At 48.9% G+C, this 23,114-nt stretch overlaps 1 protein-coding gene across 11 annotated transcripts in view; it reads left to right on the top strand.

Moving 5' to 3' along the window:
- SLC4A3 (solute carrier family 4 member 3) overlaps positions 1-22,492 on the top strand; it is a 35,557-nt gene extending 13,065 nt beyond the window's left edge. The window contains exons 1-23 of one of the 11 annotated variants that reach the window (XM_074298633.1): positions 4,782-4,799; positions 5,502-5,627; positions 5,948-6,113; positions 6,766-7,052; positions 7,289-7,404; positions 8,260-8,489; positions 10,209-10,357; positions 11,501-11,681; positions 13,566-13,701; positions 13,842-14,025; positions 15,602-15,701; positions 16,017-16,201; positions 16,714-16,939; positions 17,292-17,510; positions 17,665-17,813; positions 18,011-18,205; positions 18,589-18,819; positions 19,188-19,277; positions 19,990-20,156; positions 20,898-21,151; positions 21,373-21,542; positions 21,760-21,933; positions 22,140-22,492. In XM_074298633.1, coding sequence (XP_074154734.1) covers positions 5,574-5,627; positions 5,948-6,113; positions 6,766-7,052; positions 7,289-7,404; positions 8,260-8,489; positions 10,209-10,357; positions 11,501-11,681; positions 13,566-13,701; positions 13,842-14,025; positions 15,602-15,701; positions 16,017-16,201; positions 16,714-16,939; positions 17,292-17,510; positions 17,665-17,813; positions 18,011-18,205; positions 18,589-18,819; positions 19,188-19,277; positions 19,990-20,156; positions 20,898-21,151; positions 21,373-21,542; positions 21,760-21,933; positions 22,140-22,217 — 3,741 coding nt within the window. In that variant the 5' untranslated portion in view covers positions 4,782-4,799; positions 5,502-5,573 and the 3' untranslated portion in view covers positions 22,218-22,492. Of the gene's footprint in view, positions 1-4,781; positions 4,800-4,864; positions 5,094-5,171; positions 5,272-5,501; positions 5,628-5,947; positions 6,114-6,765; positions 7,053-7,210; positions 7,405-8,068; positions 8,125-8,259; positions 8,490-9,400; positions 9,794-9,905; positions 9,964-10,208; positions 10,358-11,500; positions 11,682-13,565; positions 13,702-13,841; positions 14,026-15,601; positions 15,702-16,016; positions 16,202-16,713; positions 16,940-17,291; positions 17,511-17,664; positions 17,814-18,010; positions 18,206-18,588; positions 18,820-19,187; positions 19,278-19,989; positions 20,157-20,897; positions 21,152-21,372; positions 21,543-21,759; positions 21,934-22,139 lie in introns of those variants that run through there. The other 10 variants (XM_074298634.1, XM_074298635.1, XM_074298630.1 and 7 more) reach the window with 10 other exon arrangements.
- Positions 22,493-23,114: the final 622 nt, after the last annotated feature.

Raw genomic sequence — 23,114 nt, 5'->3', positions numbered from 1 at the left:
ATTTAATGCATTTATTAAGCACTTAATACATGCTGCAGTATGCTATGTGCTAGGGATACAAGGAAAGGCAACAATAGGCCCTTTCTCTTAAGGAATTTACAATATAACGTGAAATACATATAAATAACTAACATGTATATACAAACTTTATGAAAAGGCGATGGAAGGTAATCTGAGAGGAATTTTTTTTTCTTTAGAAAATTTTCTTTTATTTTTTTTTATTAATTTTATAATTATAACATTTTTAAAAATTTTATAATTATAACTTTTTTTTGACAGTACATATGCATGGGTAATTTTTTTACAACATTATCCCTTGCACTTCTGTTCAGATTTTTTCCCCTTTCTCCCCCAACCCCCTCCCCCAGATGGCAGGCAGTCTTATACATGTTAAATATATTACAATATATTCTAGATACAATATATGTGTGTAGAACCGAATTTCTTGTTGCTCAGGAAGAATTGGATTCAGAAGGTAAAAATAACAGTTTACACTCATTTCCCAGTGTTCCTTTTCTGGATGTAGCTGATTCTGTCCATAATTGATCAATTGGAATTGGATTAGCTCTTCTCTATGTTGAAGAAATCCACTTCCATCAGAATACATCCTCGTACAGTATCATTGTTGAAGTGTATAATGATCCCCTAGTTCTGCTCGTTTCACTCAGCATCAGTTGATGTAAGTCTCTCCAAACCTCTCTGTATTTCTCCTGTTGGTCATTTCTTACAGAACAATAATATTCCGTAATATTCATATACCATAATTTACCCAACCATTCTCCAATTGATGGACATCCATTCATCTTCCAGTTTCTAGCCACTATGAAAAGGGCTGCCACAAACATTTTGGCACATACAGGTCCCGTTCCCTTCTTTAGTATTTCCTTGGGATATAAGCCCAGTAGTAGTATGGCTGGGTCAAAGGGTATGCACAGTTTGATAACTTTTTGGGCATAATTCCAGATTGCTCTCCAGAATGGTTGGATTCTTTCACAACTCCACCAACAATGCATCAGTGTCCCAGTTTTCCCACAGCCCCTCCAACATTCACCGTTATTTGTTCCTGTCATCTTAGCCAATCTGACAGGTGTGTAATGATATCTCAGAGTTGTCTTAATTTGCATTTCTCTGATCAATAGTGATTTGGAACACTTTCATATGAGTGGAAATAGTTTTAATTTCATCATCTGAAAATTGTTCATATCCTTTGAGAGGGTCTGGATTTTGATGTATGTCCAAGCTAAGCTCCTTATGAACTCCTCCTGCCCTTGGAGAAATGTGGCTTAAGGTTCTGTATCTAGGAGCCTCAAGGCTGCTCTAGGCTCTCTCTTGCCTTTGCTGCTCCCACCCCAGATCACAGAAATTTCTCTTTGGAGTTGCAAGCACAGACACCATATGTCGGGTCAGTTGTATTCAATGTGATAAAAGCTCCTTTTGTGAAAATGCGAATTTTGCCTGGGATGCAAACTCTGTAAATAAGTAAATGCAGATGGATGTGCCTGTCAGTGCTCCCTGATTTTCAGAAGAGGCACTAAAACAAAATAATTTCATGTGAGCATTTAAAGACTCATTACAACCCCACGTGTGAAAGGTAAGCTCCTCCAGTGGGATTAATTTGAATTGTCACCCAGAGCTAGTGGCTGAGGCCTCACTAATCACTCTCTCACCAGGGCCTTGTCCTTGTCTGAACCTGAGAGGACATGAGATGGTATGTTTTTTTTTTTTTTTTTTTCCCCCCAAACTATGTGGCTGTTAATTGAGAAAAGATTAGAAGACATATGAGTAAGAGTGAAGCACTGATAGAAAAAACAAGGAGAAGAACTGCTATTTTGGACCTGAATCTACCAACAGGGAGAAGTGAATCGCTCAAGCAGAAATTAGAAATGAACTTAACTTTGGAGTGGAGGGAGCTCCTACTCCATGTTAGAATTTGTGATGGATGAGAGGGAGCTTAGACCTAATCTGATATGTGTTCCAGGCCTTGGGAGAGCAAATTTCAAAATGTTCAAATAACAGGTAGGGGTCCCAAAGTCTACCATTCTGCAGGTCAATCCTGGTAGAACAGGAGACTCTCAAGAATGAATTCTGAAGACCCAAATTTCAAAGAGGAAGAAAAAGAGGGAAACTGTCCAAAGAGATGATTGTGGGTGTATGAGGAACCATTTACCAAGCTAAATAATTTTTTAAATGGAGAATTTTTTTTTACCAGATCTCAAACTTTATTATAAAGTGGTAATTATCTTTTTTTCAGTTTTATAGTAGGAACAAATTTTTAAAAGCTTTTTAATTTTCAAAAGATATGCATGGATAATTTTTCAACATTAATCCTTGCGAAATCTTGTGTTCTAATTTTTCTCCCTTACTCCCACTCCCTCCCCTAGAGAGCAAGTAATTCAATATATGTTAAATATGGTAAAATATATGAAATAACTTTTTTTTGAATGTACCTTATATGTCTTTTTTATAACTTTTTATTGACAGAACATATGCCTAGGTAATTTTTTAAGAATTTTCTTTTACAATAAAGCAAAGCAACTCACTATATTTACGCATAGTCCATCATATGTCTGTAAAGATGAGGGAAGTGCAATTTAGATTTTTTTAAGTTGTATATAAAAAAATAGGTTAAGACTAGTAATGGGAATTGAATAAAAAAGTGACATAGTCCTTTAAAATTTCTTCGTAATTAAAAATGAAGTTGGACAATTAAAAAAGGTTCTTTTAAAAACTAGTGTGGCTAGAAAGAGGATTAAGGAAGGACAAACCTTTTTCTTCCTAATTTTTTTTTTATTGTGATACTTGTACTGAGAAAAAAAAAATGAAGAGTGGGGAACTGAGACCTAAGTACAAAGTATCAAGTTTCCTAATTTAAGCTAACTCACAGGAGCTAGATGAATTTCATCCCATGGAATTGACGTAATTGCCTAGTGTGTTGATAAAGCACTCTTAGGGGGTCTTTGAAATTTCAGTAACTGGGGAGATACAGTAGCTTTGAGTAAATGTCCCAAATTTTTAAAATTTAAAAAAGAAATTTACAAACTACAATTTGGTGAACTAGAGTCTAATTGTTGCCAAATTCTGTAACGTATTGCTAAAAAATTGACTAGGAATCAAGCAATGATGATAAAGCCAGCATAGCCTCATCAAGGATGCCTATCTAACATTACTTCCTTTATTGACAGGGTTAATAATCTGGCAGACCAGGGGAGATTTTAGCAAAACATTTGACGAAGTGTTTCAAATTCATCTCTTGGAAAAAAAAAATGAAAAGATGTGGCCTAGATGACATTACAATTAGGAGGCTCCAGAAGTGATTGAATGACTACACTTAGAGCAGTCATTAATGGTTCAATATCAATTTGGAAGGCAGTTTTTAGTGACGTTCCATAGGGATGGCACATAGGTACTTGTGATGCTTAACATTTCAATGGGATATATTAGTAATATGTCTAGAGGAAGACAACTGAGATGAGCAGGTCATACACATCGGGAGCAGTGGAAGAAATCTGGTATGTTTAACCTGGAAGAGAGAAGACAATAGTGGGGACACAATGATGTCTTCAAATACTCAAGAAACTTATGTGGCAAAGAGATTATACTTGGGAGGGCAGGGAGATCTTTCCGCTTGGTTTCAGAGGAACAATGGAAACTTGGTAAAAAGCTGTTATATAAAGGCTTGATCTAAATAAAAACTTCCTAACAATTATAGCTTTCTTAAAGTGGAATGAGAGGCACCTTGCTATAATGAATAGAGAAGTCTTCAGAATCAAGATCTGAGTTTGAGGTTAGTCATTTAGTGCACCCAGATAATTCTCTAAGACTAAATTTGAGGAAAAGTTGCTAGTCAGAATTGGTGCAGTTTTTCCCCACCAGTGTACCTCTAACCCCATTTGTGGACAAAACACTTGGGAGGAGAAGGAGCTTGCCTTGGGAAGTGGAGAGTGCTTCCTCACCAGAAGTCTTCCAGGGAAGACTGAATGACAATGTGTTGGGAATGTGGGTAGAGATTTTTATTCAGGTTAGGTTGGACGGCTTCTGAGGTATTTTCCATCTTTGAGAATTAACTGTGGTTGAATGTTGCCCCATCGAGAGCAATTGTTTTCAGAGAAATATAGTATTTAGAACTACAGGGAATTTCTAGGATCTAACTCCTTTTCACTTTTCAGATAACAAAACAGAAATAAAGAGGAGAGTGGAACTTGTCTAAGACCCCACAACTGGCTGAGAGCAGAGCTGCCCTTTCTTTGGGACTCAGCACTCTTTTCCCAACTGTAGTCCTACTTAGAGAATAACAGCTTCTTCCATCCTTTTCCTTGAGCCTGTAAAGGTAGCAGGACAGGTATTACATTATCTTTATTATGCAGAGAGGGAAACCGAGGCTCGTAGAGGTTTTTCTCCCAGAGTAACAAATAATAAATAGTAGCGCTGGCATTACAAGTCGAGATTTTCTGAAGATGTTATTCTCACTAGTTCAGTTGTTTCAAACCTGTGAGTTGTGGATGCTACATTGATAAATGAATAAAGACGCTTTTTTTTCTTCTTTTTTTCCGGGGGGTTCGTCAGTATCTGGCTAAACGGAGAGGTTATTTACGTGTTATGTGGCGGTGGGGGACATGAAAGGAGGGTCCCTCTGCAGTGGGAAGGGGTGTGTTTGGAGGATTGTGGGAACTGAAGGCTCCCGAGCAGTAACTCAGGCTGATGTGCCGGGGGCCTGGAGAGCTGCAGCCTGAGGCGGGGGTGGCGCGGGGGAGAATGGCCGGGTCCGGGAGCGTGCGGGGAGCAGGCTCGGCCCGCGTGGGGTGAGTCACGGCCCCACTCGCGCTCTCATTGTAACGGGCCCGAGGCTCAGCGGAGCTGCTGCGCCGGGCGGGGACTGAGGAGGTGGAGCCGCGGGGCTGCGGGTGCGGGTGCGGGGCTGCGGGTGCGGGCTGCGGGCTCGGGCGCCTGCGTCTGGCTGCCCAGCGCCGCCCGGCCCGCCCCGCTTGTCTCGCTCTCCGCCAGAGGTTGCACGGACGCGGAGGCCCCGAAGCGGAGCGTGGGAGGGAGGGAGATGGGAAGCTCCCGGCTCTCGGCGCTGGCTCCTGAGTCCCGAGGTACCGATGTGGGGGGCGGGAGGAGAGGAGGAGGCGGAGGCGGAGGAGCGGGGGCGAGGGACCGGATGCGGGGCGTGGCGGGAGGATAGGGCTGGGGGCTCTCCAGGCCAGAGTCCGAACGTGAGCCCCAGCCTGCTGGAGAGGGCGACGGACTGCGGAAAGGGGGGCTGAGGAGAAGGTCACGGGGATGGGGGAGGGCACCCCGGCTTCCTTGGGCGGGGGCGGGTCCCCCACGAGCATCCAGAGGTGGGGGCAGGGAAGGGATGTGGAAAGAGTGCCTATGGATTGGGGGGGGGCGGTGGAGGAAGCGGTGCCGACCCTAGAGATAATTGTTTGACCCTGCAGGGGGTGGGGATGGGGCATTTTTCCTGATCCTGTGCTCTTCACCTCTGCTCCTTCTACCTTCAGACCTCCCCACTTAGATGCCGTACCCGTTCAGTGACGGGAGACCGCCAGGGACCCACCCCCAAGCCCCAAACGATGGCTAACGGAGGACTGATCCCACCTCCCGGGGGCGCCTCGCCTCTCCCCCAGGTGAAAGAGTTTGTCACAGATGGGCGTGCGTTGGTGTTTGGGAGAGGAAGCTAGTGGGGAAGGGGTGGGGGTGGGGGAGATCATCAGAGGGGTGATCCTCTGGGAGGGGAGAAAGCCTCCATGGGATGGGGTCTTTTACCTAGAGGAGGAGAGGTTCTAGAGAGCTGCAGTGGAAGGACTTGGCCTTTTAGAGCAGCTCTGAGCAAGGCTGACCAAGGCTTGGGACTCTGACTCAAGGATGGCTCCAGCATCCAGGCCTAAGTGGCTTCCAGGTGTGTCCAGGTCAAGGATACTAGGAAGAGGTTATCTGGGGTCTGTAGGTCCGGGTACCGGTTAAGGAGCCTCCTCTGAGCCCCGATGGAGAAGAAGATGATGAAGACTTGGGAAAGACCTTGGCTGTCCGCAGGTTCGGGGACCTGATCAGCAAACCTCCTGCCTGGGACTCTGAAAAACCAAGCCGAAGCTACAGCGAGAGAGACTTTGAGTGTGCGTAGCCTAGGGACCCCAGCCTGTTATCACCATTATTACCATCATCATCATCACCGTTCTCACAATCATCAGCATCAGTCTCAGTCACCCAGTGCCATTATTTGCTGGCTATTGTGCTGGTGATCCACACTGCCTCACCCCATTCTCTACTGCAGGAGCACTAGACATTGGCACTTAAAGTATTAGTAGTAAGATGTAGCCCTACAATCTCTGTCCAGTCCCTCGTTTTTATTTGTTCCCTTTCTCCCCTATCTTCTTAGTCTCCCCCATTTCTCTCCCCTTTGTCTACTGCTCTGTCTTTATATCCCTGTCTCCCCTCTTCAGCTCTCACTTGTTCCCCCATCCCTCTCCTTCCTGATACCTGTCTTCTCTCGGCTTCTCTTCTCCCCACCTGTACCCCTGATTTGGTTGGCCCTCATCAGGTCACAAGGCCCTGGACGCAACTGAAAGGGGAATGGTGACTTAAGGAAAGATTATGGGGAGATCTCTTGTCTTGAGCTAGAGGGGAAAAGGTAGTGTGTAGGCCCAAGAGAGATGGTAGGGACTTGGGAGGAGGGCCCTAGAAACTGTGACTAAGGTAAGGTGTATGGGGGGTGGGGGTTGCCGTGCCAGGGCAGGGGCCTGAGGCCGACTCTCCCTGCAATCTCAGTTCACCGTCACACATCCCACCACACACACCATCCGCTGTCAGCTCGACTGCCTCCCCCACACAAGTTTCGTCGACTACCCACCACCTCTGCCGGTCGGGCCAGGAGAAAGAGGAAGAAGGAGAAGACCTCTGCTCCCCCTTCTGAAGGCACCCCTCCCATCCAGGAGGAGGGGGCAGCTGGGGCAGAGGAGGAAGAAGAGGAGGAGGAAGAGGACGAAGAAGGGGAATCTGAGGCAGAGACATTGGACCAGGAACCCTTGCCTCTAGCGTCCCCAAGCAGAGCCAAGGTAAGAATGACTTCCCTGGGAGTCGAGGTGGGCATGGAGTGGTGTTGAGATGATGATTTGTGAGGCAGAATTGCATGGACAGTGCCATGGGGGTCATAATGGTTGAATGGCCAGGGGAGGGGTGGAGGGAGTAAATGTCCAAGGGACAGAGGGACACTGAAGGGTGTGGCTTTGGGACTGAGTGGGCAGTCGGAGTAGGGAACACAGCTCTGAGGCTTCATCCTGTTGACCCCCAGTTTTCCATTGGGAGTGATGATGATGACAGTGTGGGCATCCCACGGAAAAGTCTCTCCACAAAGTCCTTGTCTCAGCCTGGGCTGGGCCTGGACCATGACTCTGAACAATGCAGCAGGTATTCGCCACTAACTTGGCCACTTCCTCAGGGACTGGACCCTTCCCCAGAACCGAAGTTACTGGGTCGAGGATATACCACACTCCTACGCCCCGCCTTGGACAGAGGTCCTTTCCAGAAGGGTCGGGAGTGGTGCCCAAAGGCACCTGGGCCTCTTTTCTGCCGCTGCTCCCCCACCTCACCTCCCCCTCCTCCAAATTCTCCTGGTCTTAGAACTGGGAACTCTGGAGAAGCCAGCGGAAAGGCCCTGGTCTGATATCAGTCCTCAAATTATGATCTCTAACATTGAGTGGGGCAGCTAAGTGGCTCAGTGGCTAGACTGAGGAGGCCCTTAGATGTTTGACACTAGCCATGTGACCCTGATGTAATCTTGATCGCCTCCCCCCAACGAAACAACGATATGATATCGAGTAATAGAAGTAATAAGGAGTATTGACTAAGAGGAGGAATAAAGAGGAAAAAGGAGCAGGGGAAGGGGTAGAGTGGGATGGAGAAAGAACCCAAGAGAGGAGGGGGGAAGTAAAGGAGGAAGCCAGTGGGATTTAATGGGCGAAGAAAGTTTGGAGAGATGGGTGAGAATGATGAGGAGGGGGCAGGAAAAGGGGGTGAGAAGGGCTGGGGAGAGTACTGACCCTTCTTCTCACCTTCCTTCCTTGACCTTTAGGAGAAGCTTTTCCTCCCCAATACAACTAAGTGGCTGCTGTTTCTCAGGCCTGCCTTGTAGGTTGGGTGGGGAGAGGTCAAGGGCTCTCCTGAGGGGACAGGGTCTTCGATTTTCCCCTCCGGGCCCTTGTCAGGTCTGACTTCTCCCCGAGAGTGCAGGTGAGGGAAGCAGGGGCCTCTTCTCCACCCCAGCTCCCTGCCCCAGCTGTACTCTTCTCCCAGTCCCCCTGTTCCCCGGCCCCGGACCCCTCGAGGCATGGATGAGAAGGCCAGGCCATGGAGTCCATCAGCAAGTTATGACCTGCGGGAGCGCCTGTGCCCTGGCAGTGCCTTGGAAAGCCCGGGCAGCCTGGAGCAGCAGGTGCCCACCGATGAGGCTGAGGCTCAGATGCTTGGCTCTGCTGATCTGGATTACATGAAGAGTGAGTGAGAGGCTCCTCCTGGGCCCATCTCTTAGACTCAGGCAGAGGGGCCCTACTGGGCTTAGAGGCAGGAAGGTGTGGATATTTCCATCTTGGGCTTTTACGACCCTGCAAGAGTCACTTAATTGCTCTCAGCCTCAGTTTCTCTATCTGTAAAATGGGAAAAAGCATAGTCCCCATTTCATAGAGCTGGGAAACTCTCTTGAGATAATATAGATTCAGCACTTTGCAAACTTTAAAGTGAGTTGCATAGATATGAGATCTTGTTAAGACACTGCTTCTCTCACAGCTGTAAAATGGAAATAATGATACTTAGAGGACTTACTTCTTAGGGGGCTTGTAAAGAGATCTTGTTAAGACACAGCTTCTCTTGCAGCTGTAAAATGGGGAATAATGATATTGGAGGACTTCTTAAGGGGCTTGTAAAGATCAAGTGAGGTAACACCTGGAAAGCACTTTGCAAATCTTCAGGAGCTGTTTTTTTTTAAATTATTTTTAAAAATTATTATTATTATAAAATATAGCTTCATTTTGTACAGTGCCCTTTACCTTTTATTGTTCTCCTCTCTCCCTATCCCCTTTGCCCTTTTCTCTCCCCTCCTTCCCTCTCCTTGACATCTACTGGGCTTTTGCGCATTCTCTCTTTATTAGCAGTAGCCTGTTTTCTGTACCACCTGTCATCACTCATGAAGCTCCATGCCCTGGGCAAGCTCTATGCCCACTGACCACACCCTCCTTTTTCCTCCCTCCCTCTCACAACCATGACATGGAGGCGGGGTATGGGGGGGGCTGTTGCTGCTGCTTTGAGCACAGACACGTCATGGAAAGTAGCCAGGGCCTCAGGACAGGGGCAGGAACAATCCGTCCGATGGCAGCAGCAGGATGGTGAGGGGGGGCGGGGATAGAAGGGTGTGTTCAAGGGCCCAGGTGGGGGCTGGGAGTGGGGGGGACTACCCTCTATAGAGGGCTTTTGCTCTCCCTGCTTCCTTCTCTCCCCTCCCTGCCTCTGTTGTGGACCCTGAATGTGAGAGCTTGGTGCCAGTCGGAGTGGGCATGTGGTCATAACACTAAGCTGTGCCCAGTCACAAGGGGGGTAATGGCAAGTAAGCTGGAGGAGGCGGAAGAGAATGGAGCTCAGAACGCTAGGTCTGAGGCCAGCCTGAGTCCTCGGGAGACTCTGGGCTTCCCTCTTCAAGAGCATCAGGCCTCGGAGGACTTTGAGGCATTTGTGCTGGAGTTTGAGGATTATGACCTGTGGGAGTTGATCCGGGGCCATCTAAGCCCCATGGCTGGGGAGCTAGCTTGTGAGTGACTCTCCTGTCTTCTAGGTCGCAGGTTGGGAAGGGGGGGAGGTTGTGGGTCGTTGGGGAATGGTCATGGAATAAAAGCAGAGATGAGTATAGGGATCCTAGCGCTCCCATGATACAGTCAAGGGGGACTGAGGCTGACGGTCATTTGTGGATCTCTCAAATGGGTCAGCAGGGATGTGAATCCACTGTATGGATGGATAAGAGGCTATTCTCTAGAATTAGACTGTGCTAGGCTTGGGTCTGTGCTTCAGCCTATGTGTTTTTGGTGTATTCAGCCTGTATTTAGAGGGTAGACTTGGGGGCTAAGGTGACTGTGTTGGACAGGATAACTAGAGTGGACTTGGCTGTGCTTCTAAGGCTCCGATTCCTTCGCCTTTTTCGAGTCAACAATTACCCCTTTTTCCCCTAGGTCATCGGCTGGAGGATAACCCTGGAGTTCGGAGGCATCTTGTGAAGAAGCCTTCCCGAATCCAGGGGGCAAAGAGTAGCCCTGGAAGTCTGGCTCCTGTTTTGAGGAGGAAAAAGAAAAAAAAGAAGCTGGACCGGAGGCCTCATGAGGTATGGAGACTTAGGGTAGATGGGTCTGAAATGCATCCTTCCCCTCCCCCCCCCATTTTGTGTTCCTGGCCTCAATCTCTTTCCTTGTGTTTAGCTCGTAAAGCCCTGTGCATCCTGACCCCAGCCTATTCTTCCAGTCTCATTGGACATTATTCCCCAATCTGTGCCCTTGTGATCCAGACTGACTCTGTTCTTCATACGTGGTAGTCTAGCTCTGACTCTTTGCCCTTTCCTTATCTGCCCCTATGTCTGAAGTGAACATCTTCCTCACTTCCACCTCTTCCAAGCCCTCCTCTTCCTTCAAGATACAAGCCTTAAAGACAAATCCTTTCCTGGCGCGCCTTCTCCCTCAGCCTCTCCAATGATCTTATGTGTGATTCCCTCATATTTATTCTCTTTAGACCTATTCTGCCTAGATTTCTGTGTCCTTATCTCCTTCAGCAGAATGGGAGCTCCTGGAGCGTAGAGACTGTGTGGTTCCCTGTATCCACAGCACCTAGCACATCTAACTAGCAGACCCCTAACTATTACTTGTGAATTGGTACATTCCCTTCCCTCCTTCAGAATCCCAGATTCTCAGAGTTGGAAGTGACCTCAGAGCCCACTCAATCCATGCTTTCCCTGTGTAGGAATCCTGTCTACAACACAATGAACAAATGCCTGGAAGACCTTTATTGAGGGGGGAAAGCCCTTTCTTCCTCAGTAGCCTCTCTTCATGGTAGTGTTAAACACTGCCTGGCACATAGTAGGTGCTTAATAATTGTTCATTGTCTGACAGTCTATTCTGCAGTTGAATGGCACCAATTGTTTGCTTTATTGCAAGACTCATATTTTTTTCTCTTTGTAAGTTCCCTCTCTTTCTAAGATTCCATTTTTCATGCTTCTCTTCCCATCTTCCATCTCCCTGGTGCTGACTTTATTGATCTTTCACTATTTATAGGATCATAGAATTAGAGCAAGAAGGAACCCCAGAGACCATCTTTCTCAGCCTCCTCATTTTTTGGATGAGGAAACTGAGATCCAGTGACATGTCCAAGGTCATCGGAGTATTGACCATCAGAAATGAGATCTGAACCTCCTCTCTGACTTCTGGACTGGGATTCTTTCTAAGAGGCCAATTTTTTCCTCTCTTTTCTCCCCCAGGTGTTTGTGGAACTAAATGAGCTCATGCTGGATAAGGCCCAGGAGCCTCAGTGGCGTGAAACTGCTCGATGGATCAAGTTTGAGGAGGATGTGGAGGAGGAGACCGAGCGTTGGGGGAAGCCCCATGTGGCTTCACTGTCTTTCCGCAGCCTCCTGGAGCTGAGGAAAACCATTGCCCGAGGTATGAGCTCTTCCCCCATCCTCCCATGTCATATAGGGAACCGTGTAGCTCCTTGATACTTCCCACTCCCCCCATTTGTCTTCCTTATGTCCTGTCACCTCATCATGAAACTTGTTGGTCACTAACACTGGAGGGCTTCTAGAAAGAGATAGATGATACTGGACTGATATGGTATTTGGACTGAACTGATATTGGAGTCTAGAACCATCCATTTAGACTTGGAAAGAACCTCAGTATAGTCCAGTCCAACCCTCTTATTCTCCAGATAAAAGCCATGAGGCCCATGGAGGCCAGCAGATTTGTCCACAGTCATATGGTGGCCAGCAGAGCTGTGATCTGAACTCAGGCCCTCCTTCTCTAGAACTAGTTCCATTTCAACTTCAGCATGGTAGGCCTGGGGCCCAGGGCCATGTTCTTGCATATAATTGGACCTGGTCCTGAGAATGATTATCATTCTCCTTGCTTATCGATTGAGCTCCATGGAGCAGTGATTGTAGCTCCTCTTATCAGTCCATCGTGCTTCATGGCTTTCAAATTTACTTCTTTACATCATTTTCCCTTCCCACATAGGAAGCACTTAATATACTCATTGCTTCATTGAATTAGGTAGGAACTAAGCAAACTTGATTTTTCTTCCCATTTTACAGCTGAAGACACTGAGACATAAATATTATTAAACGAACTGACAGAGATTAAAAAGCTTATTCATGGCAGAACAAGAATTAGAATCCAGGCCTTCTATCATGTAATCACATGCTCCAATGAGAGGACCATCATGGCTCTGGGACCGTGACCAGGGTCACAGGATCACTGCCATGATGGATTCAGTCTGGAGTAAGTGGCAGGGAGAACGGAGTTCTCTAAAATTGTACGACACTGTCTTGTTTGTGTTGGGTTCTGTTCCTTTCCCATATTCCAAGTGCCTCACTCAATGAGGCCATGGATGTCTTCAGGGGTGAGAGGTAGAAGAACCCAGTTGTAGACGCTAGTGTCTTCCTGGGGGCAAAGGGCTAGGACTGGTTAGGAGGGTATTTCTGAGCCCCTTTCTCATCAGCATTCATATGTCTCTTCCCATATCCTTCTTGCTTACCCACTTGTCCTCTCAGGGGCCAACCTCCTGGACCTAGATAAGACCTCCATGTATCCAGGCTATATATATATATATATATATATATATATATATATATATATATATATATATATACACTCCATATTTCTCCTTTCTTTACTCTATCAAAAATCTGCAGTTAGGAAAGAGTCTGATAAATTTATTCAAGGTTGTACAGCATTTGCTTTAGGGATCTGAGAAACTGGGTTTGTCTTGGCTGTGGGTGATCTTGGACAATTCTCTGGATATCTGTTTCCCCATCTATAAAATTCTTGGCTCTGGGTGATCTTGGACAATTCTCTGGGTATCTGTTTCCCCATCTATAAAATTAAGAGACTGGATTTGATAGCTTGAAATCTGTGATACGAAGAGATACAGCATTATGTTGGACACCCTTAGGGAAGGTTTCTTTTTTAACTAGGGTTAAAGTCAGTCAAGGGAATGAAATTCAAATACAGACTTCCGTATATGGATAGAGACTTGTTTTGGGGGCAGGATTATCTTCCTGGCATCCTTAGATTTTGCCCTTGTGCAGTAGGGCTGGCACTTTCTCTTGAGCTGAGTCTGTCCTGTGCCCATGATTATTATTCCTGCTATACTGTAGAGCAGAAACTAGACTCTCCAGTGGCTCACTCAGTGGGACTGTGAGTGTCTAGGGATGAGAGGTTAAAGAACCCAGCTGTAGATGCTACTGTCTTCCTGGGGGCAAAGGGCCAGGACTGATTAGGAGGGTATTCCCCATCAGCATTCATACTTTTCTTCCCACACCCTCTCAGGGGCCATCCTCCTGGACCTAGAGCAGACCACCCTGCCCGGTATCGCTCACCTTGTGGTAGAAACAATGATCATGTCGGACCAAATCCGTCCTGAGGACCGAGCAAACGTGCTGCGCACTCTGTTACTAAAACACAGGTACCAGAGACGCTGCTTGTAAGCGAGCCAGTGTGTGTGTTGGCGGGGCAGGCAAGGCACATGGTTGGGTAATAAACAAACAGAGGAAAGAAGTCTTGTGGGATCTAACCCTTTGTGGTCCCCTCCTACTTCCTGCCCAGCCACCCTAATGATGATAAAGATGGAGGATTTTTCCCCCGAAATCCATCCAGCTCCAGTGTGAACTCCATGCTGGGGAATCATCACGCACCTCCAGGCCATGTTTCTGACAGCGCTGTCCCTGCCATGGGGGATGACCTCAGTGAACCCGCTCCGCTCTGGCCCCATGACGCTGAAAACAGAGAGGTGAGCAGCTCCCCTTCGAAATCTGACCCTAGCTCGAGTCAGAGACAGTTCAGTTTGATTTGAATTAATTAAAGCATTGGTTAAAAGCTTATCGTATGGAACCCATAGCCGGTGACCTCACAGCCCTCCCTTATTACTTGGGTAGGCCATGAAACAGTTACATGACAGAGTGAGACAGCTTGTGATTGTCTAAATGAGGGATGGAAAATGAAATCGGTCTTGCTAAAGGGTGATGACATCACCACCTTATCTCTAGTGATAGGCGAGCCTAAATCTCCTCTACATCTCGGGGTGTTTCAGGTGTTTCCCCGGGTTGGCCCACAGGGTCGGCTTCGGGAGGTCTTGAAGCCCCTCTGTTAAGTCAGAGAGAGGCAGGAATGTGCTCCATGGAGCCCCACCCCCACAGCCAATCATGGATCCCTAAGAAGGTCACTGAAACCCATGGAGGTTAAGACTCTGCCTGAGCTTTTGAGTGACTGTGAAATGGCAGGAGGGGTACTGGGGCATTTCCAAAGCCCGTCACATTTGCAATTTGCTTTCTTCAGGTCAATTCCTATAAATAATGAGCAAGTTGTTGTTTTCTATTTTCAAATGGAGAAGTTGGACGAAGCTGGGAGAGTTGAGGTGACTGGTCTCGGATCACGTAGCTGGTGTCAGAGACTTCAGATTTCACCCGAGTGGCTTTTTCTGTTACCTCATATGGCTGTTCTTTCGCTCAGCCTGCATCCTGAATAGCAAAATTGTTGAATTTCACACTTGAAGAGACATTGTTGGTTATTTAATACAATATCTTAATTGAAAAAAAAAAGAAAGAAAATACATGTGGGAAGTCTAGGATTTGACCATAGTGACTCATCTCCTAAGTGGGATGCCCACCCTTCAGTCTGCTACTTGACTAGTTACCATAGAGGTTCTCTTCATCCTGGATTCCAAGGTAATCCAGGGATATGCTGAATATTTTTTTAATTACTAAAATTGTAATTTCTTTCTCATTAATTAACCAGTTACCTCAGAGCTCCCAACTCAGGTTATTAAATATTACTCATTTAATAAACTGGAGAACAGTTGCTTATCTCTCTCTACCAAAATCCCAATATCCTAGGCTTCAAAAAACATCAGTTACTGGGTCTGTACAATTAACAGAATCTATAAATCATAAAGATATGAATATTTATTTGCAATTTTTTAATTTCAAGGTAGGCTATTGTGCTCTAGTTACTTCTAACCATTACTTTAGTTCTTGGCTTTTTCAACTGTATCATTTTATAGAGTAAGAAACTGAAGGTTAGAGAGGCTTAGTGATAGAGAAAATATATCAAGCTAGGATTTGAATCTGGGTGGTTTCCTGAATCCAGCACACTCTTTTATCTATATCACAGAGTTCAGTCAATTAGTCAATCAACAGACATTTATTAAATACCTCCTGGATGCCAGACATCCAGCAAAGAGTAAAACAGAGTGAACTCTTCCTCCATTGGGAAATTCCCTGACCTGGGGAATGATGGGCTAAGAGGAATAATCGAGGTCACGATCCTTAGTTTGGGTCCTAGTTCCAATGTCGGCTCTGTGTTCTCAGAAGCCCCCATACATCCCCGGGGGAGATGCCCACAGAGGGAAAAGCCTGAAGCTGCTAGAGAAGATTCCTGAGGATGCAGAAGCCACTGTTGTGCTTGTGGGTGAGATTGAGTTAGGGGGAAGAGGGAGCTGGTGGAGGGCTCTGAGACTTTGGCTTTTTCATCTTACCACCTTTACCATCTTACCAAAGGGTCTGCCTTTCCCCTGGTTCTGGGCCATGGCCCACCCAAGCTCATGGCTCCATCTTTATCCTGCCAGCTCTGTGCTGCTGTATCCAGCCTCTGTCCCTTAGTCTTTTTCCCTGTTATCTACTCCGTGTTCCTCCCCGGGCAGCACCCTCTCTTCTCCTTTATCCAGCATCCCTCTCGCTCTGGCCCCCTTTTTTGGTCCGTGTTCCATGGTCACTGTCTCCCCAGGCTCGGTCCCTTTCTTGGAGCAGCCTGCCGCAGCCTTTGTCCGGCTGAATGAGGCTGTGCTCTTGGAGTCTGTCCTCGAGGTTCCCGTGCCCGTGCGCTTCATCTTTGTGATGCTGGGGCCGCGAGAGACCAGCACCGACTACCACGAGCTGGGCCGCTCCATCGCCACTCTCATGTCTGACAAGGTCAGGCCCTGCTCCCAAGCCCGCCCCTGAGCCCCTGAGGCAGAAACCCGAGGTTCCAAACATGCGTCTCATACTAAACTCACAACCCAGATTAAAATATAATGGGGAAATATTTAGCAAAATAAAGAAAAATGCAATAAAGCATATCTAATGCTAAAACATGGTTTTCGAAGTCAATATGTAGGTTGAAGGGATCCTTATGGATGGTTTGATGGCTTTCTGAGTTTGGCCCTGCTGGTTTATTTGATTGTGAGGACACTCACCCACCAGGTTTTTAGGGGGTCCCAGAGTTCCAGTGTTCATTTTTCTTGATTTCTCCCAGCCTCCTTTCTCTCCCCCTTAAGGAAGAGATTCATTGTGGCTCCCTCAATCAGCCCTCTAGTACTCTGCTGCAGGCTGACTCTGAGTGATGGAGGCCACTTTATGGTTGGAGGCGGGTCGGGCTGGCTGAAGAAGCTGTACGAGTGGCGGCCGTCCTTCTGCCTCAAGCCCATGATTCTTCTGTCCCCAAGTTGTTCCACGAGGCTGCGTACCAGGCGGACGACAAGCAGGACCTTCTGGGTGCCATCAGTGAGTTCCTGGACGGCAGCATTGTGATTCCTCCGTCTGAGGTGGAGGGCCGCGATCTGATGCGGTCAGTGTCCGCTTTCCAGCGGGACCTGATCAGGAAGAGGAAGGAGCGGGAGGAGGTCAAGACCCAGATGTCCTCGCCGGATTTGTACAGTGCTTCGCGGAAAGGTCAGAGTGGACTCTGCCCCCAACCCTGCCACGCAGGTGCAGATTGTGAGCTTGGAAAGTGGAGACTGGCACATTAAACCCTTTCATGGGACAGGACCGGGCCTGGGGAGATACAATGAGGGATGCATGAATGTGTGTGTCTGTGTGAATGTGTGTGTGTCTCACAGGGAGCAGAGCCAGGACTTGAATCTCATCCCTTTGCTTATACGTCTGTCCTTCTGTCCCTTGGTTCTTCTGTTTTTGGGACTTGCTCTGCCCTGTCCCAGGCCATGCTGGCCATAAGGTGGGCAGAATGGGTGGGGCAGGCTCAGGGGGCTTGTGACCTCCCGTGACTTCCTTTGCCCCCCCCCAGATCTGTCCTTGCAGACAGGAAGCTCCGATGGGGGCTCAGAAGATGACCCCCTTAAGAGGACGGGCTACATCTTCGGGGGAGTGATCCGAGATGTGCGACGCCGGTATCCGCACTACATCAGCGACGTGACGGATGCGCTGCACACCCAGTGTCTGGCTGCTGTGCTCTTTATTTACTTTGCGGCCCTGAGCCCGGCTATCACCTTTGGGGGACTATTGGGTAAGAGAGGCTGGGGGGCCGTGGGAGGGGGGTTACTGGGCACTGCTCTTCCACTGCTATTGGGGGTCAGCCTGAGACATGGAGGAGTGGAGGGAGATGGGAGTTTGGGGGACAAGGGCCCTGGCTGCCTCACTGAACCCCTGCCCACCACCAGGGGAGAAGACCGAGGGGCTGATGGGTGTGTCAGAGATGGTCGTCTCCACTTCTGTGATCGGTATCATCTTCTCCACACTGGGGGCCCAGCCGCTGCTGGTGGTGGGCTTCACGGGGCCATTGCTCGTTTTTGAGGAAGCTTTCTTCAAGGTGATACCCTTGTTGTCCCACCCCCTTCCCCCATCTGTCCAGTGACCTTTCTGTGCCCCTGCCCCCTTGACCGTCCCCCAGACCTCTCCGTCCTGTGCCTTATGTCCTTGGAGCCTTCTCCCCTGCCCCTCATCCTGCCAGGCCCAGCCCCCTGGCGGGCCTCCTGGGGATGACTTCTGTCCTCCACATGCCCCCAGTTCTGCCAGGCCCAGCAGCTGGAGTTCCTCACAGGCCGGGTTTGGGTCGGCCTCTGGATAATCATCTTTGTGTTCATCCTGGTGGCCGCGGAAGGCAGCTTTCTCGTCCGATACATCTCGCCGTTCACCCAAGAGATCTTTGCTTTTCTCATCTCTCTCATTTTCATCTATGAGACTTTCTACAAACTCTATAAGGTAAAGACCAGCAGATCTGGTAGGGGATGGGGAAGGGTCTGAATCCCCTGGGAGAGAAAGCAAGGGGGTGACCGGCCAGAGGGCCCAGGAGGATGCTCAAGGGTCAGGTAGCTTGCAGGCCTGGGGATGGGCTGATATCTGTCTCGTACACAAGGGGTGGTGCGAGACATTTGGTGGCAAGTTTCCCGATGGGGGCTCACCTTTATAGGTGTGTAACAACAGATCACTTGCTACATTCCCCTGCAGGGCTGTTGGTGATGACCAGCATCACTTTTGCTTTGCGGGGGTCTTTGTGAGTGAGAGACACTCACCGGCAGACTTGTATGTTAAGATTCCCCTGCACTGGTGTGGGATGGATCTGTGTGACATTTTCACCTCTACAGGTGTTTAGAGAACATCCCATACAGGGAGAGTACCCTCAGGATTCAGACTTGCAGAGGGCCTTAGAGTCTGACCAAGACCTGAATTCAACTGCACTGCCTCCCACAGAGGGCCCCCCGGGCTCCCGAAACCAGCCCAACACTGCGCTCCTTTCCCTCATCCTCATGCTTGGGACTTTCTTTATTGCTTATTTCATGCGGAAATTCAGGAACAGTCGATTTCTGGCCGGAAAGGTGAGGGTTGGGCCCAGGAGATCCAGGGAGTGTGAGGGAAAATCCTTTGTCTTCTAGCGGTTATGAAAGGGAAATTTAACCCTTGGATCTTCTCTTTAGTGGGCACAGGTCCAGAACATGTGGCTTAGGGTTGAGCTAGATGAATGTTTTCTTCTTCGGGGTTAAAAGGAATGTCCAACTTTGGGTGGAAGTCTGGGCTTTGCTGTGGGTTTCAGAATATGGATATCCTGAATGTTTGGACTGGGGGTTCAGACTTGGTAGAGAGGAGGGTGGGCCTTCTCTGTTAGCCCCACGCTGCCCATAGCTTGCATCTCATCCATGTTGTCTGCGTTTTCTCCTGCTTTGAGTGTTTTCTCCTCTTCTACAAGGTACGCCGAATTATTGGAGACTTTGGGGTCCCAATCTCCATTCTGGTGATGGTTTCACTGGATTACTTTATCATTGACAACTATACCCAGGTGAGGAAACATTGCTCTGTCTTGCCTCCTTGCCTCCATTCTTAGCTCCCTTCCTACCCCTTTTTTTTTTTTTTATGTATAATTTAATTCAACTCGGCAAATAGTTATTATGCACTTGTTGTTTGTAACACATTGTGCTAGGTATCCAGAGTACCTGAGAAGCCAGATTGACCATTCTCATCCTTCTGTGTTAAGGGTGATGAACTGTCAGTTATTATCCGGGTGTGGTCTGAGTATAGCCATGCCTAAGAGGACCGTTTATTGTCTTCAAGTTTCAGAAATAGCTGTTCTTCAGTCCCTCCATTCCTGTGGCTTCTCCCCACATCCCCGCCCAGGTGTTTTGTTTTTTGTTTTTGTCAACCAGCAGAAGGCTCAGCCAAGCCCTAGCAATGAGCCAGTCAGTGACGTGATCTGTAGCTGAGATCTGTGGAGGTGGGGGAGGTGGAGAAGGGGATGGGATCTGGAAGGCCAGATGGAAGAGGGGCCACCACAAGAATGTTGGTGGAAGAGTTGAGCTCTGGGGAATGTTGGGGGAGAAGGGAGCTTCAGAATTGCTTTCCCTTGCTTCCAGCTTAGTGTAGAATTCTCTATGGGCCCTGAGACTTGGGGGGATCATGGCTTGGATAAGCTTTTGAGTATGTGCTTGTACAGAGCATTGATGGGGAAGGAGGGGGGCCTTGCACCATAAATCTCACTCTTTCCAACCCTACAGAAACTTAACGTACCTTCCGGGCTCTCAGTGACTTCCCCAGATAAGCGCGGTTGGTTCATCCCACCCCTGGGAATCTCTCAACCTTTCCCACCTTGGATGATGGTGGCAGCAGCTGTCCCAGCCCTTCTTGTCCTCATTCTGATCTTCATGGAGACACAGATCACTACGTGAGGGGGCAGGGAAGGGGGAAGGGCGGAATAAGGGTTAGGGTTGAAGTACGGGACCAGGAAGGGGGTGTTAAGGGTGAGAGTCTGGGTTTGGGTTTAGGCCTGGACTTGCTGCTAAAGTTGGTTTCTGGGGGGTATATGGGTATAGATTTTAAATTTCATTTTGGCTAAGTATCTGTATTCTTATTGATGTATTAGTGATGTCTGTAGTTTAACATCTTATCAAATGTGAAGATTTTTGCGTGTGATTTTGGGAGACACACAAAGCGGGGATAAGCTGTAGCTCTTGTCCTCAAGCTCACAGTGTGGTGGAGGGATGAATAGCTGTAATCTCTGGGTGCCCCGGATAGCTCTCTAAGAGGTCTCTAGTTGTGATCCAGAGGCCCAAGAGAAGTCATCACCGACTAGGACTGAGGAGGAACTTCCTGGAAGAGGAGGTGGCCTTTGAGTTGGGCTTTAAAGAAAGGGTAGGGATGCAACAGTTGGGGTTGGGGTTGGGGGGCTGCGGTGGCATTCCGGGCATGGGGAATAGCATCAGCAAAGACCAGCTGCAAGAAAATGGGGACCTGAGCAGTTTTAAGTAGGAGAGAATCCTCAGCGTCTAACAGTCGAGCTGCGTTGCAGTGGGAATATTTCTTTCTCTCCAAACTTTTCTTACCTTTCCCTGTCCCCCATGTTCTCTCTGCCCTCTCCTCCCACCCCCTGGCATGGAGTTTACCTTGTGCCTCCAATCCCTGGCAGGCTCATTGTCAACCAGAAGGCTCGTGGGCTGTTGAAGGGTTCAGGCTTCCACTTTGACCTCCTGTTGATTGCCTCTCTGGGGGGCCTGTGTGGGCTCTTTGGGCTCCCCTGGCTCACAGCTGCCACCGTCCGATCTGTCACCCATGTCAATGCCCTCACCGTCATGCGCAAGGGCATCGCACCCGGGGAGAAGCCCCAGATTCAGGAGGTCAGGGAGCAGCGGCTCACAGGAGTGTTCGTTGCCGGCCTCGTGGGTGAGAGTCTCTGCCCCTCGGTCTCCCCGGCAACCCCTTGGGGCTTGCTCTTGTTCCACACTCGCCCAGGTCCCCCATTCTTGCTCTCAGCCCTGCTTCTGGGACCCCGCTCTTTCTCTGACTTCCTGACTTCATCCCCATGTTCTTCCCCATGCCCTGGCTCTTCCCGTGGAGCACGATGGGGGTGCACGGAGGGGTCAGCTTTGCCTCCTCTCCCACAGGCCTGTCTATTGTGATGGGGCCGATGCTGCGTAGGATCCCCCTGGCCGTGTTGTTTGGAATCTTCCTGTATATGGGAGTCACCTCTCTGTCAGGGATACAGCTCTCAGAGCGGGTAGTGCTCTTGCTGATGCCTGCAAAACACCATCCTGATGAGCCCTACGTGACCAAGGTGTGGGATTCTGAGGGAGTCCGATGGCATGGGAAGGGAAGGCTGGGCAGAGCAATGCTCCCATCAGTGCAGTCGGCCCATTCGTGAATGGCCTCCGGCCTGGTCCTTGGCTCCAGGCCCCCACAGAACTTAGATTCTGCTGACAGATGTAAGGGACAGGTGGGAGACAAGCGTCCCCCAGCTGTGCTGCCTGGTAACCCGCTCTGTCTCCCCAAAGGTCAAGACTTGGCGTATGCACCTGTTTACCTTTATCCAGCTGGGATGCATCGTGTTGCTGTGGTTGGTGAAGTCCACGGTTATCTCACTGGCCTTCCCCTTCGTGCTGCTGCTCACGGTACCACTGAGGCACTGCGTGTTGCCTCGGATCTTTCACGAAAGGGAACTTCAGGCGGTGAGAATGTGGAGGGGCAGGAGCTGGCATGGAAGGGGGCTGCAGGAGAGGGTCGTCTGGGGCCTGGGCAGAGGAGAGTCGAAGGGAGAACTAGAGACATGGTAACTGTGGGCAGTGAGAGCCGGATTTGGGTGGTGAGGCCAGGGAAGGAACAGGAAGGAGACCTCTGAATTCCGTCCCTTCTTTTTCTTATTCCCCCCAAACAGCTGGACTCTGAAGATGCCGAACCCAACTTTGATGAGGATGGCCAGGATGAATATGATGAGCTCCACTTGCCAGTGTAAAAGTTGGAGAGGAGGTCGCTCAGAGACCATTGGGATGAGGGGAAGCCCCGAGGTTCCCCCCAGCTTAGCCATGGGGTCTGAGCAAGGACCCGGCCCCGCAGCTGATGAGACATCTGACTGCTCAGAGATGTGCCTGGCACTGTTACCAACCCTCAAAGCAGAGGGACCTTCCTGACTTTCACCCAGGACACTGCTTCCTCCTCTCCTACACCCCCATTCCAGACCTTCATCCCAATTTAGCTTTGAACCTCATTACAACCAGACGGCTCATCTTCTGTCTGACTCGTTTCCTCTGTTGCATCTTTCCTCTCCTACACACAGGAGGCTTCTTCCTTCACATGCTGCTTCCTGAGATCCCATTCTTAGGGTGGCCCACTTGATGAAAGCTCAAGAGACAGAGCCTGAAGGGCACGGGGGAAGGCCAGAGTTTTTGTGGACTCTGGGAAGAGTCTGATGGGAGGGGAAGGGAAGGCTGGGCAGAGCAGTCTGGTGGTCTGTTAACCAACGCTTCAGTCAGTGCAGTCAGCCCATTAGTTGAATACTCATTAAGTACCTGGCCTGGCCCTCTGGGCCATATATGGCTATACAGGAGGCACTTCTTCCAGGCCCCAGTCCTTCTCAAGCTCAATGACCAAACCCATTCCAAGACAATGACTCTCTTCCCCATCCCAGTGTACAGGGTTTTCCTTAGAGAGCCATCAAAACCTGGTCCATACCTACACCTGCCATTGCTGGAGGGATGAGGCCATACCTGTTGTCTGGGTAACCTAGAACCACCATTTGCCTGTCTCTTTTGGAATTCCTTCCAATGGTCTACTGAAATGGTACCTTGTTTCACACATGGCAGTTTGGGCCCTGAGGAGGTTGGTGCCCAAGAATCTTGGGTGGTCATCTGGA

Source organism: Sminthopsis crassicaudata, chromosome 3 (assembly GCF_048593235.1).
Source record: "Sminthopsis crassicaudata isolate SCR6 chromosome 3, ASM4859323v1, whole genome shotgun sequence".
NCBI lineage: Eukaryota > Metazoa > Chordata > Mammalia > Dasyuromorphia > Dasyuridae > Sminthopsis > Sminthopsis crassicaudata.
Note: the sequence above shows the minus strand (reverse complement) of the source record. Positions and strands in the feature narration are given on the sequence as shown.